The sequence below is a fragment of the Drosophila erecta genome, unplaced genomic scaffold (assembly GCF_003286155.1).
Source record: "Drosophila erecta strain 14021-0224.00,06,07 unplaced genomic scaffold, DereRS2 tig00000055-arrow-pilon, whole genome shotgun sequence".
Lineage (NCBI taxonomy): Eukaryota > Metazoa > Arthropoda > Insecta > Diptera > Drosophilidae > Drosophila > Drosophila erecta.
In genome coordinates, this window is record NW_020825200.1 from 8,577,023 (window position 1) to 8,599,658 (window position 22,636).

Genomic DNA, 22,636 nt, shown 5'->3' on the forward strand with positions numbered 1-22,636 from the left:
ATTGCTTAATCTCATTAGGAATTTTGTAAATACTAGTTAATATCCATTTCAGGTAAGCTCCGCACACAATCTTCAGCAATTAAATGACCAAACTACAACGCTTAATAAATCGAATTTGCTTCCGCCAGACTCTGGCTAGTTAATTGCAATTGAAATTAGCTAAACGTTGCTATTACATTATCACTAGAATTATATATTATATAACATGGAATGCATATTAATGTCATTTTGGGACATCAGTTGTGTTCAATTAACTGGTAGCAAACAAATGAAAATCAAACTAAATAAATAAATCTGTTTTAGCAGCAAATCTTACATTACCGAAATTTACCAGCCTTAATTCTGTGTGTCCTGATCTGGTATCTCATCGATAAGCTCTTCCTCCTCATCCTCATCCTCGTCTTCCTCTTCCATCTCTATATCATCCCCATCTGTTTCCTCAATGAACTCAATATTACTGTCATTCAAACGAAGGCAGCGCTTTTTAGATGTGGATGGACCATCATCGATGATGCATTCGTCCTCATCAACCACATCCTCCTGGAGCAAAATGCTGCCGTCGTGAACTTTTCGGACATGCACATTCAACTGGGAACTGTTCACAAAGGTCCGTCCACAGCCGCCGTCGAAGTAGTCGCGGCATGTGTATTTGTCACCATGGGCTCGCTGCATGTGCGTCTTCAATCCCTGACTGCGTCCAAACCTCCTTTTACACACGTTGCACTCGAAAGCAAATCGCTTGTAGTGCTGACCAAGAACATGAACAGAAAGTGACTTTTTGTTCCTGGTGGTGAAGCTGCACTGTTCGCAGCTGTAAGACTGTCCGTGAAGCTAAAGAAAATAAAGTATGATAATTATGTACCCTTTGTGGTCGTCAGTTATAGTAACCTTTTGATGAGCCTCCATTTCGCTCTTGTGATAAAAGCCCTTCTGGCAGACACTGCAGGAATAGCGCTTCTTATTCGAATGCACTACATTTACATGAGTGTCATAATTCCGTCGATTTTTGACTATTTTAAAACACTCCGGACATTCTATTGGTTCATGCCAATAGGCGTGGTGCTTGGCCAGAGCATCGTGGCTCTTGTATGAGGCATTGCATAAGGGGCAAGTGACGTTGTCTAAAATATGAAATTATGCATTATAAAGAATATAGTACTACATAGTAACACAATACTCACCATTGTTATGACTCCTTGCCACATGAACGGACAAGGACATCTTCGACCGGCATTCTTTTAAGCAAAACTGACAAACCCACTCCTGAGCAGACTTTGAACTCTTCTCCGCTTGCTTATTCGAGGATTCGTGTGTGCGCCGCTTGTGTGTGTACAAGGAGTTCCAGTTTACGTAAGACTCTGTGCAGTTCTGAGAGGGGAGAAATAAATGTTATAACCCAACTTTCTGTGACCAAACGCAGGACGTCTCACCTCCTGATCGCACATGTAGTAAACACAGATTTCTAGCCTGCGATGTGCTGAGTCAGCTCGAAGCTGTTGATAGTTGCGCAGGTGATGGCGATATAGTTTCATATGCGAGAATTCTTTGCCACAGGGCTGACACCAAAATATTCCATCCTTATGTACCCCGGAATCTCGATGGGCTTGAAGGCTGTCCTTTTCCTTGAAGTACGAGGAGCAGTACTCGCACATATAAGCATTCCGAAGGAGTTCCACGTATATCTTGGAGCCAAAACAGGCAGTCTTTCCGGAATTCACATGCGCAAGTAGGGTTTCGTGGCTGTCACTTAATAGACCACATGTGTTGCACACGTGCACATCTCTTTCAATGATCAGATGCTTCTTCATGTGGATATTGTATGTGGCTTCTGTGGCAAATTCGCGGGAACAGATTTCACAACTTATAACGCTGCCGTGCATCGCTCTCTGAAATTAGGAATGCAATATTTGGGTGGATTTCATATAAAGAAACATGAATTAACCTACCATGTGTCCAGTTAGCCGACCCCGCGACTCAAAGTTCGCCATACATTCGCCGCAAGAGTAGGTCGTGCTGCTAACATTGGCATGCGACTTATTGTGCTCCATGAAAACGGAGGGATCCCGGAAAGTGCGGTCGCAACTAGAGGACAAATAAATAATATTATTGGGTTAGCCAACTAGAACTTGTAATACTAACAGGTCGCAGAATAGGGTTCCCACTGGTTCATGCGCATAATTCAAATGCTGGAAAAGTTCATCTATGTTTGTACTGGCAAAGTCACAGACAAAGCAAGCTCGAGGTCTGTGCTTCTCTAGATGGAACTGGTTGTGGAAATTAAAGCTGTGAAAAATAAAACAATTATTTTTATTGGTAACAGCTTAAGAGAAAATAAACATACCGCTTCCAGGAAGGAAACTCTATCGAACACATTTCACAAAAGGAACGAATACCTCGCTTCTTTTTAATTACATGAGCACAAGAATGCTTGTTGTACTGCAAAATGTTTGAGAACGTCAGTTTACATTCCGGACAGCTGCCGTATATCGGAATTCTAGGTAATACAAGCATCGATTATATTACAAATATATCTCAATTAGTGAATATAGTTACTCAGCCACGGGTGCGTGCAACAGAACAAGATGCATTGATAGGAATTTGCGGCCTTTTAATTCCTTGTTGCATCCTTTGATGGGACAATGGTAGACATCTTTTCGGGTTTTGTGAGCCTTTAACAAATGATTCAAAAGGCTCTCGAAAGTGGGACACTTCAGGGAGCAGTGCTTGCACACAGTGCACCACTCAAATGTCAGCTTTTCAAAGCTCGTCTTCACCACGGTGGACAAGTACTCCGGAATATTATCAACTTCATCCTCTGTAAATATATTAATAAATAAAATTGCGATTAATAAATAGAATTGAGATCGCCTTTTAATTTAGGACAGTATACCCACTTTCTTTGATGTCCACAAAGTTAAACAGAACAATATTGCTAGTCTCTCCCTCGTCGATGTCATCATCGCTTTGACTTTCTTCAGCTTGAGCTACCAGTCTAGACCGATAACTTATTGGTTTCACCTTAACATTGTCCAAATTTGGATCCATAGCATCTGAAACATTTTAAATCTTAGTAAATGGATGGAAAAACTGAAATTCAGACAAACCATCATGCTCGTATATGTAAACATTCTCATCCAGATTCGTATCTGTCACAGCCTCGCTGTTTAGGATGACTATTTGGCCCGGTCTTTCTGTTTCGTCGGGTACCTGGACAACTTGACTGGACTCTTCTTTGACTGCGGTGTCATCCTCAACAATTGCATCCTCATCCTCCAGAATATTTTGTATAAGGACATCGAACTGCTTCTGATCTGCGACCTTTACAACCACACTTGTATCACTTTTGATGACAGCTGCTTCTGGCGAAGACGTCTGTGGTGGCTCAGGAGATCTAGATGTATCAGGTGTTACATGGAAAGTAGCAGCTGCCTTATTTCTTATCCTGGCACTCGGTTCCCGGGTGGGAGTAATGGGCACTGGTCGCAGGACCTTGGTCAAGGGCCTAGAAGACGCTGTTTTCTTGGCGGGTTTTGCAGCTGGTGGAGGTGCCTGGACCTCGGTAATGATGATGGGGTCCTCCGCCTTGGGATCTGTGCACCGGGCCACATCCTTCGCAGCGTCTCTTTCTCTTTCCAGTTCATCGATGTCGAACAGGCGAATGAGATTGTTGACACAGACTTCGCACAGGAGCTGTTGCTTCCGCGGATCGGGAGACACTTCCAGCTGGAAGTGCTTGGCCAGCAGGGACTGCAGTCCCAGTTCGACCCCAAACTCATCGAAGATCTCCTGGTACTGGTATTTCGTATTGAATACGCTGCAATGCAGGCAGCTATTGTTTTTCGCGTTTTCCGACATCTTAATCTTTGTCCGTCAGCAAGTTGCAGGCGCTATGGCATTTCTAGGACTTTTTTCGAGATTTACCTTGCCAAGCAACTCGGCTGTCTGGTATTTTCTTTAGAGTGACCGTCCGCCGCAAGAGCCGTTACCACGATTTAAAAATAGTTCGAAAATGTAATGCCACAAAAAGTATCGAAAAATTAAGATTTAAGTAACCAAGAAAGGGGGAAAGATGTAGATCTACTACATTTTATTCAACAATTACATTTTCGAGATATTTAACAAGCAACTGCTCATTTCTACACAATAATTTAAATTATGTATGAATGTGCATAACGTATTAAGGTGTTTTAAAAATCTGTTAAGGCTGAAAAATTTTCATGCTGCGGTTTTTCAAAATCTAACTGTTGACACGCTTTAGCAGAGCGAAGTAGCTGTAGGAGCAATTAACAATCTGAAAGAAAAACAATATAAATAGTTATTGTGATATTAAAGGACTTTCTGCTGCCCTACAGAACCAAAGGCCTCCAAGCTGAAAGCAAATGTGGGATTAAAGGTGCGAAGGAGCATCGGTGAATTGAAGCGCTGCATCATGAGCAGGACAATCCGGCGGTTTGGCCTATTCCATCCCGTCCATTGGGAGCTGTAGATGCTGTGACACAACCTAGAACTCTGGACAGTAACCTCGTTGGAGGCATAGCATATGATGAAGATCTGCCAGAGCATCACCAGCTGATAGATACTGATCTTGACCATAAAGATGGCATCACCGTTTGCAATGGACATAGTGGACATGTCGTACAGGTTGGACACCAGCACCAGAACGGAACACATGAGCTGCACAGATCCTGGCCCCCTTATGAACAGCTCCACCAGATCCTTAAGCCGAACAATCCTGTTGTAGTAGGCGGCACACTCACGCAGTTCCATTGCGATCTTTTCGTTGTCCTCGGGTTCGATCACAGGACCCAACTTTTGTAATCTCAGTACCAGCATTTGGAGCTGAACCTTAATGAAACAAAGCAACGAGTAGGCCACCGAGTCATAGGTTATATTCAAGACACAAGTGGGCAGCAAGCAAATCGAGTGGAATAGGTACTGCAACCAATAGCAGATCCATCCCTCGATGTTGCACACCTTCATCATGGTCAGTGGTAGCTCCCCAAAGTTATCGATACAAGGCACTATAAGGATCAGGGCAGCCGCGCCCAAGGACATGATGCCGTAGAAGTTCCTCATACGGACAACAGCCACTCTATCCGCTTCCAGCATCTGCCTTTCCTGTTCACTTTTAACGCCGAACTCTGGGGACAACATCATATCAACGAGACCAGCAAGTTTACGCCTCTTCAACTTCAAATGCAATAGTTTGGCCATGCAGGATATTTCGGTGGCGAACAAGAAGAATACCTTTAGGATCTCCCTTACTTGGGAAATGTTATTCAACAGTTCGAGGGAAAAAAGCAGCAGCATGATGAACAGGATGACCAGGATGAAGCCAAACCTCATGGACTGAAAGCGCCGCTGATGGTCTGCGGCCCAAGTGGGGAGCTGCCAAACGCCAAGGATCTGGAAATACCACACCTGGTACTTATAGAAGTCCGTAACCGTCTGATGCTGAGACATGCTGACTATTTGTACTTTTCCATCAGCAACCACTCGAGGAAAGCCTTTTATAGGCTACGAACCTAAATGGCTAATGAGCCTCATTATGGAAATTGGCTACAGTGCACAAAAACGTGCAACCACGAACAGAACTCACCGAGCTGAACAGCATTAGGTCAAAGCCCAGACTGGGATTTAGTGTCCTAATCCTCAGAGTCGACTGAAGGCGCTGCATGAAGAGGAGAGCAATCCTCCGGCTTCTGTAGTCCCAGTCCACCCAGGAGGTCTTGTACAGCTCGTGCGGAAGATCCAGGCTGCGCTGGGTGACCTCACTGTCGATGAAATTCATTGGTAGCCTGGTGTGCAATCCGAACAAAGCTTACCCACCCGGCATAGTAGCACAATATAAAAATCTGAATCAGCATGCACGCCTGATAGGTCACATATTTAAACAGCTCCAGCCTCTCGTCAGACAACTAAAACATATAGTTAACAAAAATTAGACGGCTGGTAATCAAGACCAAATCAATTCAATTTAAAATGAAGTCGAGCTTTCGAGTTCCAGTTTCAGTTGGCTAAGTGCGAGTTTACAACTTACCACAGCGATAGCATAAAAATTGGCAGTCAGAACCAAAACCGAGCAGAAGATCTGCACCGAAATGGGCTTGCAAAGTAGACGCTCCACGGTTTTGGACAGCTGAACGATGCTCATGTGATAGCGGATATTCTCCTTAAGTTGCTGTTCCACAGTGCCACCAGCACTGCTTAGGCGACCGATCTTGTCCAGTCGCATGGCCAGAACGTCCAGCTGGCACTTGATGAAGATGAACAGAGAGGTGCAGAGGGAATCGAAGCCAATGTTGGTGATGCAGGAGACGGACAGGGCCAGGCACTGATAGCAGTACATTAGCCAGTAAGCAGGTGAGCCAGGATTCTCGCCAAGCGGATTGTACGTCTTAAGAGGCAGGTGCGACCAGTCCAATGCGAACTGGGGTATGAGAATCATGCCCAAGGCGGCAAACGACAGCGCACCATAGAAATCCCGAAGTTTCCTGCTTCTTTCACAGGCTGCTGCGAAGATCACCTCTTCTTCGTCGCCTCTGGGACGAAACGCTTCGTCATCCAATGTGCTGAAGAGCTCCTCCATCGGCACATTGTTGGCCTTGATGGACAGCAGTTTGGTGGTGTGTCCTGCGCTGGTGGCCAGGATAAAGATGGCTTTCACAATCTCGGACATGTAGCCCAAGTGAGCCACCACATGGAGCACCAACAGTAGATCAAAGAGCAGCACCCAAAACACAATTACGTGGACATAGTTCGCCTGGTGGATGATTCTCCAAAGGCGTTCGTTCTGAGGCCACAAGGAGAAGATGTTCAAGAACGCCTTCTGGCCTTTGTAAAAGATTTCTACTCCTTTGCCCATTTCTCTGCTGGATTTTCACTGAACTTGAGGTTAATTGATCCAGTCAAGTGGTTATAAGGCTTCTCAAACGCATTTAAAATGTCATTAGGCAACCTAATCGCTGCCTAATCGTTCTGGCTCGGTTTACAATATTACATTATTAAAACAACATAACAACATATATATATAAGCAAAAAAAAAAACCCTTCAAAAAATGGTTTTCAAAATAAAGAGATTGTATAATTAACCATCGAAAGCATACATCTTCTTAGTTTACGTCTTTTAAAATAGGTGTAAAATGCAAATATAGCATTTATTTAATTTTTTTTGCAGTGCATGTCCCTTGCCTAAGAACTTTCGCCATTTTCAGCTTATGAGCGTATGTTGAACAAAAATACTGCATTATTCAGACGACGATTATTACGCGGGTTAATTTCGCACAGAGTCCAGGTATAATATGCATAAATGCTTCCGTCTTTAAAAGGGGAACTTCTTGGGATCGCAACAGAAGGTAAATCCATTGCTGGGGTTATTGGGTAGAGCGATGGGGCAATTAACTGGGTAACAAATATCCGGGCACTGGGGCCTCTCCAAGCGGAAGGTATTATTGTACGTGAGGAAGACGTACAGCCCATTGCCAGTGGCATACCGCACCACTTTGTAGGTCCACTCGGGAACTGGGATCTTGGAGCCGGCGAGGAAAGCCGACTGAAGGACGCCCCTGGTATCTGGCAATGTCAGGATGCCAATTCCGCCGGACTTGACCCGGAAATAGGTCGACTCGGGTATCTGACTGCGCACCCATCGCTCAACTTTTTCCCAGTTCCCATCGTTTATTGACTTGAATTGAGGCACCACATTCAAATATCGGAAAGTACTGCCCATCTGGTCCGTGAACAGGAAGTCCGCGGAAGCCACCATATGTCCCCGATTAATCACCAAGGAATTGGCACTGGACAAGTAGGACTGGCCATCGCCGTAAATGCATTTGAAGGCAAAATAGATGTTGGACTTCATATAAGCAGCAGCCTCCTGGGGACTGAACATCTCATCCGCCACAAAATCCACAAACGGCCGCTTGGGAACTGACCGTACACTATGATAGGGATGCAGAAGACCAAACTTTATGATTTACTCACAAAACCTTTTGTAGTAGACATCGCTCTGCGAGTACAGGAGCCTTCCTTGCTGGGAATCAAAACAGGTGCGATACAGCTCCAGATCCTTGCCTTCTATGGTATATCCCACGGCGTACAGGTCGCCAGGACAATCGCCATCGCGAATCCGCTTGGTCGTCGGTTGCATTGGACTAAAGCAGTGCATGGGCAGCCGGACTGAGAACTGTCCATTGTCCTGGCACAAAGTTTCCACGAAGTCCGTGGGACTGCAGTACATGAGTAGACTGACTCCAGAGGGAACAGTTTCCAAGCGCTGCAGTTGGATAGATCCGCTGGCATCGCGATAGGTGAAGATTCGATTTGATTGCTCTACCTCGTGCTGCGAAATTCGACAATCGCCTTGCACCTTCCAAGCTGTCGTGTTCAATCAAATGCAAATTTCACAAGCTTACAAAGTAACTCACCAAGGAGGGATATGAAATATATGTATGTAAATAATTTAATTTGAATGCAAACCATAGTGGAAAAATTTTGAAAAAATGCCAAATAGAGAAGTCAAATGAAATGAAAGTATACCCAAATGAAAAAAGTTTTTATATACATCCTAGTAGGCTCCTAGTTCAATATCCTATTTTATGAACCACGATTAAAATGTTGGAACATTGAAAAAGGGTTCCCCCATATCATTTGTAAACGCAATTAGGACACACATTTTTTGACAGTCCACTTGTGGATAACACTTTATTGCTTCTATCACATACAAAAGTTGTTGTTTGGTTGCTAGTTGAACTCTGCTTCGAAACAATTGATCAATTCTTGTATTCGTGGTACTGTACTTCAAGGTAATTATCAATATTTTAAAATTGTTGTTTTTTTTTTTGGGTTTTTTTTTTCTACTTCAAACAATTGATATTGGTGTGGATCTACAAACATATATATAATAGTTAAGTGATAAGCATACGCCATAACGATAAAAGAAATTAAAAGTAGGAAAAAAACGAATCGAAATGCCATCGCATCGGAGAATTAAATGTGCATATGTAGTCGAATATCGTAGGTGGTATAAAATACATATAAAATAAACAAAACTTAAAGTGAGAACTGAAAACGAATCTTAAATATTTTGCACTAGTTCTTTAACAAAGATTTTAGGGAACGAGGTTAGGGGGCTGCTTGCTTTTTTACTTGTTCAAAATTGCTGCGCGAAATCTCATACAAATTAAAGTCTATATAGAAAACGGTTTCAATGTGCCATCCTACTGCGTGTAAATGCTATAAACTATACTTGATTGCTCGGGTGGTGTCTACTACAGTGCATCTGCGTTGCCAAAACTTTGCTTAGTTGTTGTCCTGCTTGTTGATCAGCTTGAGGATCACCTTGCCGGCCTGCACCTCCAGCGCGTAGAGGCTGCCATCCTTGATCTCGTTGTTCAGCACCTCGTCGGTGACGGTCACTAGGATGCCCGATGGCCCCGATATGTACACGCAGCTCTTGTTGGCGTCGTTGAAGATATTGGAGCCGCTGCCCGAGTACTTGGATTGCATGCCCCAATTGTTGAAGAGGGCTGCAGCAGCTGCAGTGGCTGCTCCACCGACTCCGTTCTCCTGGGCACTGGCCTTGGCCATGAACTCGTAGAAGCCGGGCATCTTGAACAGCTTCTGCTGCAGCTCCTTGGCCGTGCTCGACAACAAGTAGATGGCATTATAGCTGCATCCATCCAAGCTGGCGTACAACGTTAGCCTGGGCGCAATAGTCCTGGTAGGTAGAAGGTTCACAATTAGAAAAGCTGTGTGATTTTCCCAAAATGGTAACACTCACTTGGCGCGCAAAATGTTGAACATGCGAATGCCATCGGCCAGTCCGCAAATTTGAATCAAATCCTCCTTGGACATGCTAAAAATAATTCCAAAATATAAATAAGTCACAAGAACAAAAATATTTGAAATGCGCGATGTGGCATGAGATAAAGATAGAACTATTACATACAGAAACCCATAAATCCATTTATAGAGTAATAACTTTTAACGCGTCAACTATCTGACGGAGTAGTTCAGCTATCTTATCAAGGCATTTAACAAGCCACAACTTTATGATTTGCTTGGTCGTAATCGATTAAATGGGGAATCATAATGTCCCTTAGTTGTTTGCCTTAAGTTACGCTATTTATTGGATGTCAGTCAACAAGGTTGCTCAACGAAATGTCTAAAACATTATATTGTTTATTGCTTGATCGTTTGAAATGGTAATCAAAAACACCGTCAAGCAGTCAAATAGCAGTCTAAAAACTAAAGCCCTTATATAGGTAAGTAAGTTAGTAAGTGGGCTGCAATCGAACGACGCATTTAATTATGCCTATCATCAAAAATCGGTTAAAGAAAACCACTCGGCTCTCCTACAAATGGGTTCGTATAAAATTGGGTCGATTAGTATCACTTAATATTACTTATCTGTAGTTCTAAGCTAATCTATGTTATTTTTCAAACTCTAATTACAAAACAACGGTTTCCAAACGATCCAGATCACATACCGCATGATATCCGCTCCCGAGAACTGTGCGAACGTAGAGAGATAGGCGGTGAGGCGATGATTGGTCAGCCACTGCGTCACTTGTGAGGGCGTCGATTCCGGCATTATGTTCTGGCTCTGATATGGACAATAAAGGTTCGTTTAGTTAGTAAGCCTGCTTGGGGAGCAGTGGGCAATGACACTTACATTGTCGTCCATGTCAGCGGGCACATGCTGCGGTGAGACCATGTTTGTGGCGTCCATCAGCTTGAGGGTGGGCGAGTTGGTCGATGTCACCGAGTTGATGGCTATGGGGCTGCTGCTGGTAGCCGGCGATGCTGCACTTGGCGCAAACGGAAGCATTCCATCGTACTTGGGTATGTGCACGGGCGAGTTTGGCCAAAGTTTCATACTGCAAGGAAGGGACATAGGAAAAGATTAGTATAAGCCTGCTTTCCAGCGGTTCCTGCATAGCCTACAAATCCAGTAGAGCTCGTTCCGTATCTGAGGCTGACAGAAGCGACGATCCTTCAGATGCAAGCGCATGTTCACGAATGCGAGGAACTCCAGCGCGAAATTCACAATTCGAATTTCCCATGGCCCCGCTGTTGCCCGGAGAATCTTGTTTGCTCTTCGCCGAGCCAGTTGCCTTGCTTAGAAGACACCTGATACGCCCAGTTGCGGCTGATTGGCCCGGCAAACCCGTTTGGAATCTATTTTATATGGCTGCCTAACCACCGGGAAAGTTTTTCAGATCTGCGTCTTTCGCCACCCACCCCCATCATTTCCGGTTTTTAGGTGTGGATAATACCTATCCATAGGCTTTGCTGCAACTGATCGATACAATCGATCCCAACAATACAAGACCTTATACAATCCGTATATCATTCGCCATTATTATCTATAGTGCTCGGAACGCAAACAAACGAAATCATTGAACAGAGACCAAAACCAAAAACCGGTTAAAAGCAACTTTAAACTAAAAATAGCTTGGAGCAGGCGCAATAACAAAAAAGACCACGGAGCACAGTGCTCTTAACTGATCTCTTAGCCCCACTATCCTTTGAATTCTCTCTACAAATCTCTCGGGATCCATACCTCTTTCTCCCCAGTTCTCCGGATCTCTCGCCGATCGAGGTGTTCTCTCTTGATATATAACACGTATCCGCTCCCAATTCGATTGATCTTTATGATTTTGTGATCATGCAAATGACAAACTGAATGATTTTCATTTGCTCTCGTTATGGAAAATTTCCACCAAAATATCTGTACGTAGCTATTCCACTTTACACTTGGTTCTAAATAAAATACATATTAATACAACCACAATGGCAACGTTTAATTGCTGGCATTGTTTGTTTATGTTTTAAATACCCAAATAAACATAAGGCTTTTGATCTTGTTATTCAAAAAGTACCAGTTCAAATACAATGTAAGACCGTACTCGTAGCACTCAAGTCTAGCACTCTAGAAATCTCAATCAATAGGCCGACCTTATCATGAGAACTGTGTGGATCAGAATGTGCTAAGACTAAGCATGGCTAAGACGCTACCTTAGGGCTCTGAGCCCCACTGTACGGTCAGATAAAGAGCAAGTACTCGTATTTACGTAATGTGCACTTGATCTTAACTGGACGTTATGTAAATGGATGGAATGGCAGCCGCTGGGTTCGTAAATCAAAAAGCTCGGCCTGTAGCTGTCGCATAAACAAGAGTTGTGGAAAAATTTGCGGGCCTCAATTGAAAGATTACGGGACAGCGCAGCGCAATAAATTGTTACCCAATTCTGGAGCAGAACCTATGACAACTGGGGAGATCTTCCCTGCCCCACAATGATTCCACATCACTCGCTTATCTGATAAATCGAAATACTCACTATTCGGGGCTGTAGCAGCCAGTTGTGGTGGCGGACATCACCAGGTCCAGGGATATATCGTTCATGATGGTACACTCGTAGCTGGGCTGGAATTTATCCTGCTCCGATTGGGGCCGCTTCTGAATCTTCTCCCGATCCTGTTTATGTTTGCGATCAGCTCCCTTTAGCTTAAATACCTGTAAGAACATGCGTTTAATATACGTTTTCTGAGTGGCTTGTGCGGAATGTGATAATTGTTAATCTTGGTCATTACACATTTATTATAAAAAGGGCAATCAAATATATTTACACTTTGTCACTTTTACAGGCAATTTAACTCAAAATCTCTACATAATGATTCACATTTTAAAAATCTTGTTGTTTACATTTTTTTAGGATAGGTATATCCAAGATATGAATTTCATGCGTAGATAAGTTTATTGGCACAAACAAATTAAAAACTTTTTATGGTACTTGTTGTTTGTGAATGCAGAGTAGCTTCTGATTACGTTCTGTTTCGTAAAATTCCGTTGCTTATTTTCGGAAGAAGTGGCCATAACTCAAAATTAAAATGGGCCATTCTCTTTCAAGATGATATCAACGGACAACACTGCATTTACGCTGGATCATTCTGTACTTGTATAAGAAGTAAATGAGAACTATTTAAGATATAGCTCACTGAAGACGAAGAGCATTCTTGTTATAATATGCTTTAAATGGAATCCTTCATCATGTGAACGGACAACATAAGGGGCTCTCTCCGTTGAGCGGACAAAAATCTTGTCTAACCAAGAACACATTAAGTACAGGTGTCCTCCCCACTCACCTTGATCTGGCAGGCAGCTGCGTGGACCGCCTGTTTGCCATTGCTGCCGCCACTGGGAGTCCGTTCCGGTGATGCTGGGGCTGCGGAGCCACTGTTTCCGTTTCCGTTGCCGCTGGCGATGGCGCTGTTGCTGTTGTTGCTGCCGCCCGAGCCGCTGGCGGTGGCACTGTTTGTGTTTTCTATATAGGTTTCAATTTGCAGTCGGAAGGGCACACCCTTCTCGCCGCCGTGCTTCTTTGGGGTAAATTCGGTTGAAATGCAGTTGACCTTGATGTAGACGCCGACCTCCTTCAGTGGGTCCCAGAAGATCTCGACAGTGTTCAGTGAGCCGGAGCTCAGTGGCTGCGACACGTGGCAGAGGCCGTACGAGAGCGGTACGTCCACCTCAATGATGCGTTCGCCTGGGCGGGATTGCTGCCATTGCTGCATCTGCTCGCGCTCCATAAACTGCAGGCGGCGCTCGTGGAAGCAGATCTTGATCACGCTCTGCAAGGGGGAATCGAAGGGAAAACGGTTTTGTGAGAAGTGGCAAGAAGTGAAGTCATTTGGAAAGTTTTTTCGCACACGCAGATTTCACATGTACATGGGATGGGTAATGCCTCACATCCCTCAAGTCGCCCGGCTTAATTGGGGCTTATTAAAATCAATTGAGCCCCACCATATACATACATGCGGTCGCACAGACGCGATGTCCAAGTCGCTCACTCGACAGTCAAATAATTCACCGCATCACATGACTCTCCGACTCAATTGGAGGCTGCGGACAGAGACTTTGGACTCACCTTCAGTATTTTATCCCTATAGAGGGACAGGTCTCCGATCTTCTTCAGCTTTATTTCGTAGCTCTGGCCTTGGTTGAGGTACGTCAGAGTCTCCTCATTGTTCTTGGTGGCAATCGACGTGGCTGCTGCTAAAATGTACTGAAATCTGAAAAGGCAAGAGTGTTATTATAATGATTAATAGTTGGTTCATAACTTTTGAGATTGGCAAAACTGTACTTCATTTCAATCTAATCGAATTTGTTTTAGAACTATTGGTTTGTAGAAAATCATTAAAAGAGATTAGAAGCACTGCTGTATAAACTATATTAAACACTTTATAACACTTACTTGTGGTCGTCCGCATGGGTAGCTCCGTTGGCGGAACCGATCTCGATTTTAGCGGGATCCAAAACGCTAAGTTGCTGGGGCTTTCCCTTGTCGTTCAACTCAAACTCCGCGTTGGCTAAGGGTGAACCCTGTGGAGAGCCACATCCGCAGGCGTTGCCGTTGGCCGAATCCTGGCCAGAAATGGCATGCGGCGGAGAGTTCTGGACCTCATCCAACTTGGCAATGGCGATGGAGGGCGATGCTGCGGCATTGTCCAGGGATACCTTGGGGCTCGGCTTGATCTGATCCGTCTGTGGCTCCTGCTTGAGGGTGGTCAGCGTAGGGGAGAACGACAGAAAGTTCTCACTGAAGGCGGTGGGAAAACGTAAATTAGCTCAAATTGGATTCAATTCCTTTGGGGGATGGGAGGGCTTAACTTACTTGTTCAAGTACGAGTTGCTGTTAAACTCGGCGTTCAGATCGAAGCCGATATCATCGCTCCAGCTGCTGCGACCTGAAAATTCGAAGAAAACCAAAAACTATATTTCAACCCATATCTGGCACGTTTGCGATTTCTTTTAGATTCTAGACGTTATCACAGACTGACGCTCAAAAACCATTGCCGACCTCAAACCGTTGACGTCAAACTTGTGCCTTAGCCAAAATAAATGCTGTGATGAATTTATAGAATGCGGCACTTGTAGGGCCATTTGTAATTAATTGATAAACACGTAAGTATAATTTTATACAGTTTGAACTAATGCTATTTTGAGAACGCGTCCCCAAAGCACTATGCACTAATGTCTCATTTTGGTATACAACACTATACTAAAATGTTCGGAGTTGAAAATTATTTCACGTTGTTTTACCATGTGGATAGATAGCCCACCTATGTATGTATATTCCTATAAGAAAAGCTTTCCCCATTTTCTTTTTTGTACTGTAACGCCGAGTCGAATAGCAAAGTAATTTTCCAAATTTTTCGTGGAATTAACACGCCATTACTTTCAATGCTTTTTACAGAATTCCTCAAAAAAGCGATGTACTTTAATGAATAAAAATTGTAATGCCTCGTTAATTGATTTAATCTGTCCACAGATAGGAATTGTAGCTGTGTGGGTTCCATCGGGCAATTCATATCTCGATCACAATTGATTCCGATCCCGAGCTATCCAAGACCGAATGACGCACATCGATTGCGCTGCTCACTCGATTCACATTGGCGACAGTGCCACAGCCAATTGTTTGATACATCGTATCTGTAAGTGCGGACATATAGGAGAACCGAATAGAATGGATGCTCCGGTTAGTTGGTTAGTTCCCTTGACAAATGGCAAGGGGAAATGGCCTTTAAGCCTTCTCTTATGTAAAAATCGAATGTGGGAAAAAGGCAGGACAAAAGCTAAAGCCATTAGCCCGGTCGAGTGATCTCAGTTCCTCCACTATAACCATCAAGTTCTGAATAGTTTGAATGATCTCAGCTTTTCCACAATCGTGGAGGTTTGCCTAATAGCCGATTGTTGTATGGCCAAACGCTAGCATTTAGTCTTATCTGCGCCGAGTGCCGCCTGTCGGCCGAATGATAAGCCATCAAAAAGAGAGGGTCGAGCTCTAGATTGGAGTCCAAATTATATGGTCCCATATGCCCCCACCCAAGTACTTCTAGCTAAAGCTATTTGATTCGAAGTGTTCCAGTGTGTCAGTCACTCGTTTTGGGGGGGGTTATTAGTACAGGGACCCTGCGTGATTTCGGTGCAATCTCGAGGGCATATCTACAAAGTTTAAAGGGTTTCGGCTGGGGGCTTGTTCGGGCCATTGGAAAATTACTGAGGGAAGATTTTATTTCTTTGGTGGCGTTCTATTATTAAAGCTCTATTGATTAACACAAGCGGAGGTGCTAAGTTAATTACTGTTTTACGGCGGGTTTTAACCATCGCAGTCTGTTAATTGTAATACGGCTACCTAATTTCGATATCAAAAGCCGTCGTCGCATGTTAATGAGTTTATGAAACTATTTAACGACCTGCTCCTCCGAGGTGCAACTCCATCTGCATCAAGTTTGCCCAACATCTCCAAACACCACGAGCTTTTAGCCCTTTGTCGAGCTCAAACTTTAATTGCGATCTCACGCACAAGTCGTATAACGCCTGTGCCTGATAGATACAATAGATACAGAGATACAGAGTAATTAGCGATCATCGTCCATTGTTTATACGCCACTTAGCACCCAACAACAGAGAGTCTCACGTTTGTCATACGGACCATCGATCGAATTAGTCGTTAGATCGATACATCTGTCTAGGCATCTCAATATCCATATATTCAGGCCTGCGCGGGGCTGTATAATCAAAGAGGCGCAACTCGGAAACGGGTTTCTCAATTACGACGGCTTCTAATTTACATACACGGGTTTCTGACTCGCTCTCGGATTCCAGATGCAATTCCAGGAAGAAGTATCAAGTCAGTTCGAGGCGTTTTTCATTCTTGCTGCTTACTTTCATTGATTACATTTTATGCAAATCACCGAGCTAATTCAACGAACAACAAGAATATGGGACACATTTTTTATAATCTTTCTGTTCTATACTTTTAAATACATTGAATTTCTTGAATCGATGTGCTGAGAGTCGAAGTAGTTTGGCTTTTATCATAATTATCGGACCTGTTCATTGAAATTAGCATTCTGTAGCTTCTGGGCTTAGGAACCACAAACAAAAAGCATTTTAAATACATTGTTCGACTCTTAAGCAGTAATAAATCAATTGACAAAACGTCATCTATGTATAGGTGGGTTCAATGGATCAAGTCTAGTAATTGTGTGAAAGTACACAGGATTCATATAATTACATTGTATACTGATTATTCGCTTTGGGGAATGCCAATCCATACCGCATTATAATCTACATAATATGGAAATATAGTATTTACGTGTTTGTTATTCTTGAAATTAGATCGTATGCTAACCCCCAAAATGATTGGGTTAAAGGTAAAAGATGTGTGAATATAATCCTTACCCGAGTGCTTCTCGCGCTTGTGCTTGTCCTTCTCCTGGTGGGCCACTTTGGTGGGCAGCTCGCCGCTCTGCGATGCTGTGGGTGAGTTCTCACTTTGGCCAATGTCCAGGGAGTCCCAATCCATTCGTCTTTTGCGTGAGCCGCTGTTCAGGTAAATGGTCTGCACGTCGATGATCTGCGGTCCCGGCGACTCCTTCGACTGTCCGTCTACGACAATCGTAATTTGTTCGATTAGCGAGCTGCTCTCTGCGAGATCGATAGATATGGAAGGTGATGGTGATGGGAATGAGGTGAGCTGACTGAACTGGATGCACTGATAGCGGCAGCCTTACCTGTCCACGATTCCTCTGAGTTTGGCGGCGAGTCAACAAAGTTGATCACTTGCTCATAGTCCGATCCGATATGCTGGTGGTGGTAGCCGCTGATTAAGTGGCGGTTTTGGATCTGGAAAACCCAAGCGCATTGGAGTTTAGTTCGAAAACGGAATTTTGACGGTTTAATCAATTATAAAACCGAAAACGAATCAGAGCCAGAGAACCAGCAGGAAAGCGTGTGTAGCCGCCAACGAGGCTATGCCCTCTCAATATAATCTCTACTGTCCAGCTGGAATACTGTGTATGTAGGTCCGAACCTTGCTGATAAGGTCGCCAGCAATCTCGCCTCAGCTCTACCAACCCTCTTTCTCCCTGACCCGAGAGAGGGAATGGGCATAAACACCCATCGATTCATGTTTATTTGCTTATGAGAACTCGGACTCGGTTTGATTCCACACAATTATGCTTCCAAAGATAAGTTCGAGCATGCTCGATGCGTGTAAACAAACGGAAAACGGTTCAGTCTGAAGAGCTGGCCAAAGAAGGCCCAGAACGTGCGGCGATATTTAAAGATACATCCAAAAGTAAAGGAAGATAAAACACATATCGACTGGGTAGAGTGAGTCCGACTGTTGACGTAACATTTGCAACTATTTATTAAGCGCTGTTCTGTTGTTTTTCCCTCTATCTGTCTACCACAATTTCGTTATATGATACACCCCGCCATATAGTATAATTAGCAATTGAACTATATATTTATATTTGCCTCAAGGCAAACAGATTTTGCTTGAAAAATGTAATCACCCACTGAAAGGAGCTTTAAAGGCGGCTGTTTCGATTCAAAAAACAAACTATGGTTTAAGAAACAGTTGTATAAATATTGCTAGCTTTAATTGGTTTAGATTCTGTGGTATTTCTAGTCTAGATATACATATAATGATATCATATGGTATTATTGTGCCGTAAAACAAATCAATTTACGAGTATGACTGTTTATAATGCTTATAATAATAATTCTACCGCATTACCTACCCTATATAACCAAGAAAAACTTAAGCGTTGGCGAACTTTTAAATGTTTAACCATATAATACATTGTAACGTATCAAATTTTGAACAAGAAAATTTAAACAAGGTTGCCCTTTATTCTTACCTGATTTAGATTTTCACTAATACCGTTAGTGGTGTTGTTGTTGGAGTTTTGATTATTGCTGATGTTGCTAATATTGTTATTATTATTATTCTGATATTGACTGCGATTTAAGTTGTTGAATTCCATTTGGTCGAGTTCGTTGAACAGGGTCAAATCGAACTTTGTTGAAAGGGTGCGATGTTGTTGAATCTGCTCCGCTTGTTGTTGTAGTTGTTGATTTTGGTGTTGTTGAATGTGATGTTGAGGGTGATGGCTCAAATGTTGTTGTTGTTGATGATGAGAATATTGTGGATCGAATATGCTTTGTAAATCCAACAGACCGGAGTTTTGGGATAGAAACGAAAGCGCCATTCGGTACGTAAATTAACGGCGTTGGAATCGCGTTTTGGTCTCTCTTAGTCCGTTCTTAATGTTGTTATATATCCTCCTGAATTATTGAACAGTGATCCGCTCTCACCCGTATTACGAAACACCACTTCCGACTGGAGTACTTTCGCCAGCAATTTTGCTCAAGTTTTTTGGTGCAATGCGAAATGCAACAAAAGTGATTGATGGTAATAGTAATATATTCGAAGTAGAAACCGTATATTGATCGACCGACACTTACTGTTTACTTGCTTAGGCTAACATTTTGGCTTGGCTTGTTCAAAATGCTTATATGACACACTTACTTAATCGTTCGTTCGTCGCACAGCACTTTGGATATACGAGGGCTAACAATATGCACTTGACGTGAGTTCTACTAACAACCAAATAATATCTCTAGTTCATTCATATATATGTAATGTATATATTAAACATGTATAACTTGCTTTCTTGTAACTTTTTTCTAACTTGGCTCACAGTTGAGTGGAATTGGAAAGGTTGCTATTGTGCGATTTTGTGTTCTTGGGGCCTTTGAGAGGGTTCGGAACTGGCCGTTGGGGGGGGGGCAAATTAAAACAAGACGAAAAACGAATTGTATAGTTTCTTGATACCGGTGGTCTCGCGCTGACGATGGCTTCGAAGTAGGGTATTCTCGATTTTTAACAGCATTTTGGTCCGGAGATACATATAGCTCGATTGCGACTGATATTCATTAGACATGCGTTGCAGTCGTATTTCAGATTTCTCCATTTATCGCTGAATTTGTTAGCCCTTGTTGTAAGCTCAAGTGTCTTTACGTTGGTTCTGCTGTACAGGTCTCACTCGATCTGGTGAAACTTGTCACTGGTTGCGGCGACTTCTAGCTCTTTGTGCTGCTGGTTGTTTGGACCACTGTCAGATGGCGACGGACATTATATAGCAGTTGTTTACGCTGAAATCCAATATATTGTATGTGTGTATATTTCACTGATAACAGACTTCGCTTGCTTTCCTTCTGCAGTTGTTGGTTCGCTTTTGAGTTTGGTTTCGACTAATTTCGCTGTTTATTTGGTCACTGTCAGATATTTGACATTCCAATTGGGCACTTTTGGGGGTTCTTTTCCAAAAAAAATTGGATTTGCAACGGCGATTATGTAACTTTGTTTTGTTATACACTGTCAGAAAGCTGGCATTATCCCGATCGTATTACCACTGTTAGATTCTTGATAGCGATTGTTGGGCTAATTCCCTAGATTTTTTGCGATTTAACAATTTGATTTGGACACAACTACTCGGTTTGCTCGACGATTTAGCTCTGGCTTGCACTGACTTTACGACTTTACTGTGAAGTTGATTCGCTGGGTTTCGTTTCTCTCTTTTTTTTTACTTAGTATAGGTGTTATCGCGAAATTTACGTTTGTGTTGGGGTGTTATATATCAAGCGGGCGAGATGCCAGTTTCTTGGATCGTCACTTTTTATTGGGGCCTAATTTTTGCGGTGACTGTGAACAGGTTTTTTTCGGGGCTAATTATTCACAAATGCTCTAAGCTTTCATTAGACGAATTAGGCTGTTTTTGCAGCGATTTTAGTTTATTTCACACGATTTAGCACTGTATTTACGACGAAGCGAAATGGAACGTTTTTTTATCTGTGGATTCTGTTTGGCGATAACGATAACGGTACGATTTCGGTGGGTGGTGATAACTTTTTCTGCCAATTCAATGGGTTGTGTTTTTGCAGTTTTGCGTTTTCTTATTTATGTGGCCGGACTTGCTAGCGTGCTAGAGGAGCACTTTTAATCCGACGAAGCGAGGCTTCGAAGAGCCCAAAGAGACGAGCATTTTGTGCGGCAGAACCTTGGTCGAGCGGCAGCCAACGCGGACACGAGGTTAAAATATCAATGAGTTGTGTGAATTTTCGCCGTTAGCGGGAAACTACAGATACACCAGTTTCGGAATCAAAAAATACAAAAAAAAAAGTACGAAAAAAGTCAAGAAACAGAGCGTTCCAATCAAGACAACGTCGCCGTTACAAACACAAGCAAAGATCGCGATTCGCGGATCGCAGACGAATGCGGCAATAACAACAAGCACTTGCGATTACGGAGGCGGAACGGGAGCAACTACGCTCACACACACACTTTTCGGAATAATGCCGACCCGAAGATTCAGATGCTGACAGCAAATTGATGCGGATGCTGCTGCTGCGCTGCTTTTCCTCTGCCGCCTGCTATCACTCTAATTGATTGTGGCAACAACAAAAGTGGACGTCGTATTCATTGGAGTGCACACAGACACATTGACCACCTCTCTCCCACAATTGAAAGGGCTTTGGATTGTTGATGCTGATGTTGCTGTTGCTGTTGTTGTTGTTGCTGCTACTGCTGCACTTGTTGCTCGACGTTCCGTTACTCTCAGTTCGAATCCCAGCTGTTTTGCACGTTCTTTTGTGCGCCTGCGTTTCGCGGTGAATGGCAAGAAGCGGACTGCGACTACACAATAACAAGTTTAATTAATTGAAGTTGAACGCTGTGGTCTGGTGGGGGCACTTTTTTCCTCAATTTGTTTGGCTTTTTGTTGCTCCTGCAATTGAATTCAATCTTTCGCTGGCATTTGTGTATATCAATTATTTCATTCCTTTCTATTTAATGATGCGCGCGTCGATGACGTATTTGACTTTTGGCACGCACACTCAAAGACGCAAAGAACGAGATGAAAAAAGATTTCGGGGTCTCGCTTGTTCTTGTTACGCGCTTATTAAGATTTTCCGCTCGTGATAAACACTAGAAAAAGCGTCAACGTGTTAAAATTTTCTGCTGCCGTTGCTGTTGTTGCTTTGTCGACTATGATGATGCTGCTGTTGTTGTTATTGTTGTTGTCGTTGTCGTTGGTATAGTTGTTGCTCTTTTAGATTAGTTTACACTCCCGCAATATATAGCTGAACATGTGTTTTAACGCCGATGGTACGAAAAATACTGATTTGGTGAGCGAACGTCACAAAGCTAATATTAAAATACACTAGCCCGTTATGTATTCTCTCTTTGCTCTCTCATGCTCGCTCCAAAAGAGCTCCAACCCGTCGCGCTCTTTACCCACAAATACCGATGCCCCAATGTAAGGGTCAGTCTGTGTATGTGTGTGTGTCTGCGTGCGCCTTTGTGAAATGCAAGTAAAACAAAGGCAGGGCCAATTTACCGTGGCACGCACTTTGCAGAGCAACCTACATATGTACATACATATTCACTTTCCCGTTACATATGTATGTATATCCTTCCAGGCGAAGGCGATTCGGCTGACTTGCATTTGTTGCTCCAAAACAAGGCAACAAAATTCTTAGTGCTATTTATCAACAAGAACAGCTGTGCCATTAGTCGCTGCCCCAAAGAGCACATACTAAGAGCGCACCTGCTTTTTTTGTGTGGGCGTATGGCGTTGATCTGTCGTTAGGGTGGACCTCCTCAGACCTGTAAAAATTATTGCGGCACTGCAGCACGAACCAGAAGCATTGGAAAAAGAAAAAAAAGTTCTTATATTCCTCGATCATTTCCTAGTAATTTTTTTCTGAAATGGTGCT

General features: G+C 43.3%; 6 protein-coding genes across 11 annotated transcripts in view; 1 reads left to right on the top strand and 5 right to left on the bottom strand.

Moving 5' to 3' along the window:
- The window catches only part of LOC6542182 (potassium voltage-gated channel subfamily KQT member 1), a 39,251-nt gene extending 38,925 nt beyond the window's left edge, over window positions 1-326 (top strand). For all 4 annotated transcript variants that reach the window (XM_015159892.2, XM_026979803.1, XM_026979802.1 and 1 more), the window contains one exon: window positions 53-326. In XM_015159892.2, the coding sequence (XP_015015378.1) occupies window positions 53-139 (87 nt within the window). In that variant the 3' untranslated portion in view covers window positions 140-326. The remainder of the gene's footprint in view (window positions 1-52) is intronic.
- Window positions 4-3,925, bottom strand: LOC6542133 (zinc finger protein 616). Its single transcript, XM_026979800.1, has 10 exons — window positions 3,105-3,925; window positions 2,895-3,050; window positions 2,554-2,815; window positions 2,342-2,494; window positions 2,140-2,283; window positions 1,947-2,082; window positions 1,431-1,886; window positions 1,182-1,368; window positions 889-1,121; window positions 4-831 (listed from the first exon to the last, which is right to left on the bottom strand). Exons 1-10 carry the CDS (start codon window positions 3,853-3,855, stop codon window positions 337-339), a joined length of 2,973 nt encoding a protein of 990 aa, XP_026835601.1. The 5' UTR covers window positions 3,856-3,925; the 3' UTR covers window positions 4-336.
- Window positions 3,926-4,181: 256 nt separating this feature from the next.
- Window positions 4,182-6,975, bottom strand: LOC6541117. Its single transcript, XM_026978477.1, has 5 exons — window positions 6,041-6,975; window positions 5,830-5,918; window positions 5,600-5,774; window positions 4,351-5,517; window positions 4,182-4,291 (listed from the first exon to the last, which is right to left on the bottom strand). The coding sequence occupies exons 1-5, from the start codon at window positions 6,863-6,865 to the stop codon at window positions 4,238-4,240; spliced, it is 2,310 nt and encodes a 769-aa protein (XP_026834278.1). The 5' UTR covers window positions 6,866-6,975; the 3' UTR covers window positions 4,182-4,237.
- Window positions 6,976-7,321: 346 nt separating this feature from the next.
- On the bottom strand, window positions 7,322-9,280 carry LOC6543384. Its single transcript, XM_001969052.2, has 3 exons — window positions 9,274-9,280; window positions 7,984-8,376; window positions 7,322-7,929 (listed from the first exon to the last, which is right to left on the bottom strand). The coding sequence occupies exons 1-3, from the start codon at window positions 9,278-9,280 to the stop codon at window positions 7,322-7,324; spliced, it is 1,008 nt and encodes a 335-aa protein (XP_001969088.2).
- LOC6542280 (upstream-binding protein 1) lies at window positions 8,672-19,483 on the bottom strand. 3 transcript variants are annotated; one of them, XM_026979381.1, is made up of 13 exons: window positions 18,718-19,483; window positions 17,584-17,695; window positions 17,252-17,497; window positions 14,679-14,751; window positions 14,259-14,603; window positions 13,932-14,076; window positions 13,150-13,635; window positions 12,345-12,520; window positions 10,948-11,073; window positions 10,676-10,880; window positions 10,491-10,606; window positions 9,782-9,856; window positions 8,672-9,718 (listed from the first exon to the last, which is right to left on the bottom strand). In XM_026979381.1, exons 1-13 carry the CDS (start codon window positions 19,066-19,068, stop codon window positions 9,301-9,303), a joined length of 2,874 nt encoding a protein of 957 aa, XP_026835182.1. In that variant the 5' UTR covers window positions 19,069-19,483; the 3' UTR covers window positions 8,672-9,300. The 3 variants fall into 3 exon arrangements, with proteins under 3 accessions (XP_026835182.1, XP_001969089.1, XP_015015053.1); XM_001969053.3 differs by lacking the exon at window positions 10,948-11,073 and having other exon boundaries at window positions 18,718-19,068; XM_015159567.2 differs by lacking the exon at window positions 10,948-11,073 and having other exon boundaries at window positions 9,252-9,718; window positions 17,252-17,458; window positions 18,718-19,068.
- Window positions 19,484-19,552: 69 nt separating this feature from the next.
- LOC113564129 lies at window positions 19,553-22,095 on the bottom strand. The gene has a single exon (XM_026979382.1). The coding sequence runs from the start codon at window positions 19,831-19,833 to the stop codon at window positions 19,654-19,656; it is 180 nt and encodes a 59-aa protein (XP_026835183.1). The 5' UTR covers window positions 19,834-22,095; the 3' UTR covers window positions 19,553-19,653.
- Window positions 22,096-22,636: the final 541 nt, after the last annotated feature.

What these genes read in the sequence shown, in the direction of transcription:
- LOC113564129 (XM_026979382.1), bottom strand. Translation starts at nt 19,833, where the DNA reads ATGGAGAAATCTGAAATACGACTGCAACGCATGTCTAATGAATATCAG.
- LOC6542133 (XM_026979800.1), bottom strand. Translation starts at nt 3,855, where the DNA reads ATGTCGGAAAACGCGAAAAACAATAGCTGCCTGCATTGCAGCGTATTC. An exon ending in TTGCACGCACCCGTGGCTGA is followed by an intron (nt 2,495 to 2,553) that starts GTAACTATATTC and finishes TGTATTACCTAG; the next exon opens with AATTCCGATATACGGCAGCT. An exon ending in GTCGGCTAACTGGACACATG is followed by an intron (nt 1,887 to 1,946) that starts GTAGGTTAATTC and finishes TCCTAATTTCAG; the next exon opens with AGAGCGATGCACGGCAGCGT.
- LOC6541117 (XM_026978477.1), bottom strand. Translation starts at nt 6,865, where the DNA reads ATGGGCAAAGGAGTAGAAATCTTTTACAAAGGCCAGAAGGCGTTCTTG. An exon ending in ATATTGTGCTACTATGCCGG is followed by an intron (nt 5,775 to 5,829) that starts GTGGGTAAGCTT and finishes TTTCATCGACAG; the next exon opens with TGAGGTCACCCAGCGCAGCC. An exon ending in GCTTGGAGGCCTTTGGTTCT is followed by an intron (nt 4,292 to 4,350) that starts GTAGGGCAGCAG and finishes TTTTTCTTTCAG; the next exon opens with ATTGTTAATTGCTCCTACAG.
- LOC6543384 (XM_001969052.2), bottom strand. An exon ending in TGTCTACTACAAAAGGTTTT is followed by an intron (nt 7,930 to 7,983) that starts GTGAGTAAATCA and finishes GTGTACGGTCAG; the next exon opens with TTCCCAAGCGGCCGTTTGTG.
- LOC6542280 (XM_026979381.1), bottom strand. Translation starts at nt 19,068, where the DNA reads ATGGCGCTTTCGTTTCTATCCCAAAACTCCGGTCTGTTGGATTTACAA. An exon ending in CTCAGAGGAATCGTGGACAG is followed by an intron (nt 17,498 to 17,583) that starts GTAAGGCTGCCG and finishes TCGATCTCGCAG; the next exon opens with AGAGCAGCTCGCTAATCGAA. An exon ending in ACCCATGCGGACGACCACAA is followed by an intron (nt 14,077 to 14,258) that starts GTAAGTGTTATA and finishes TTGCCTTTTCAG; the next exon opens with ATTTCAGTACATTTTAGCAG.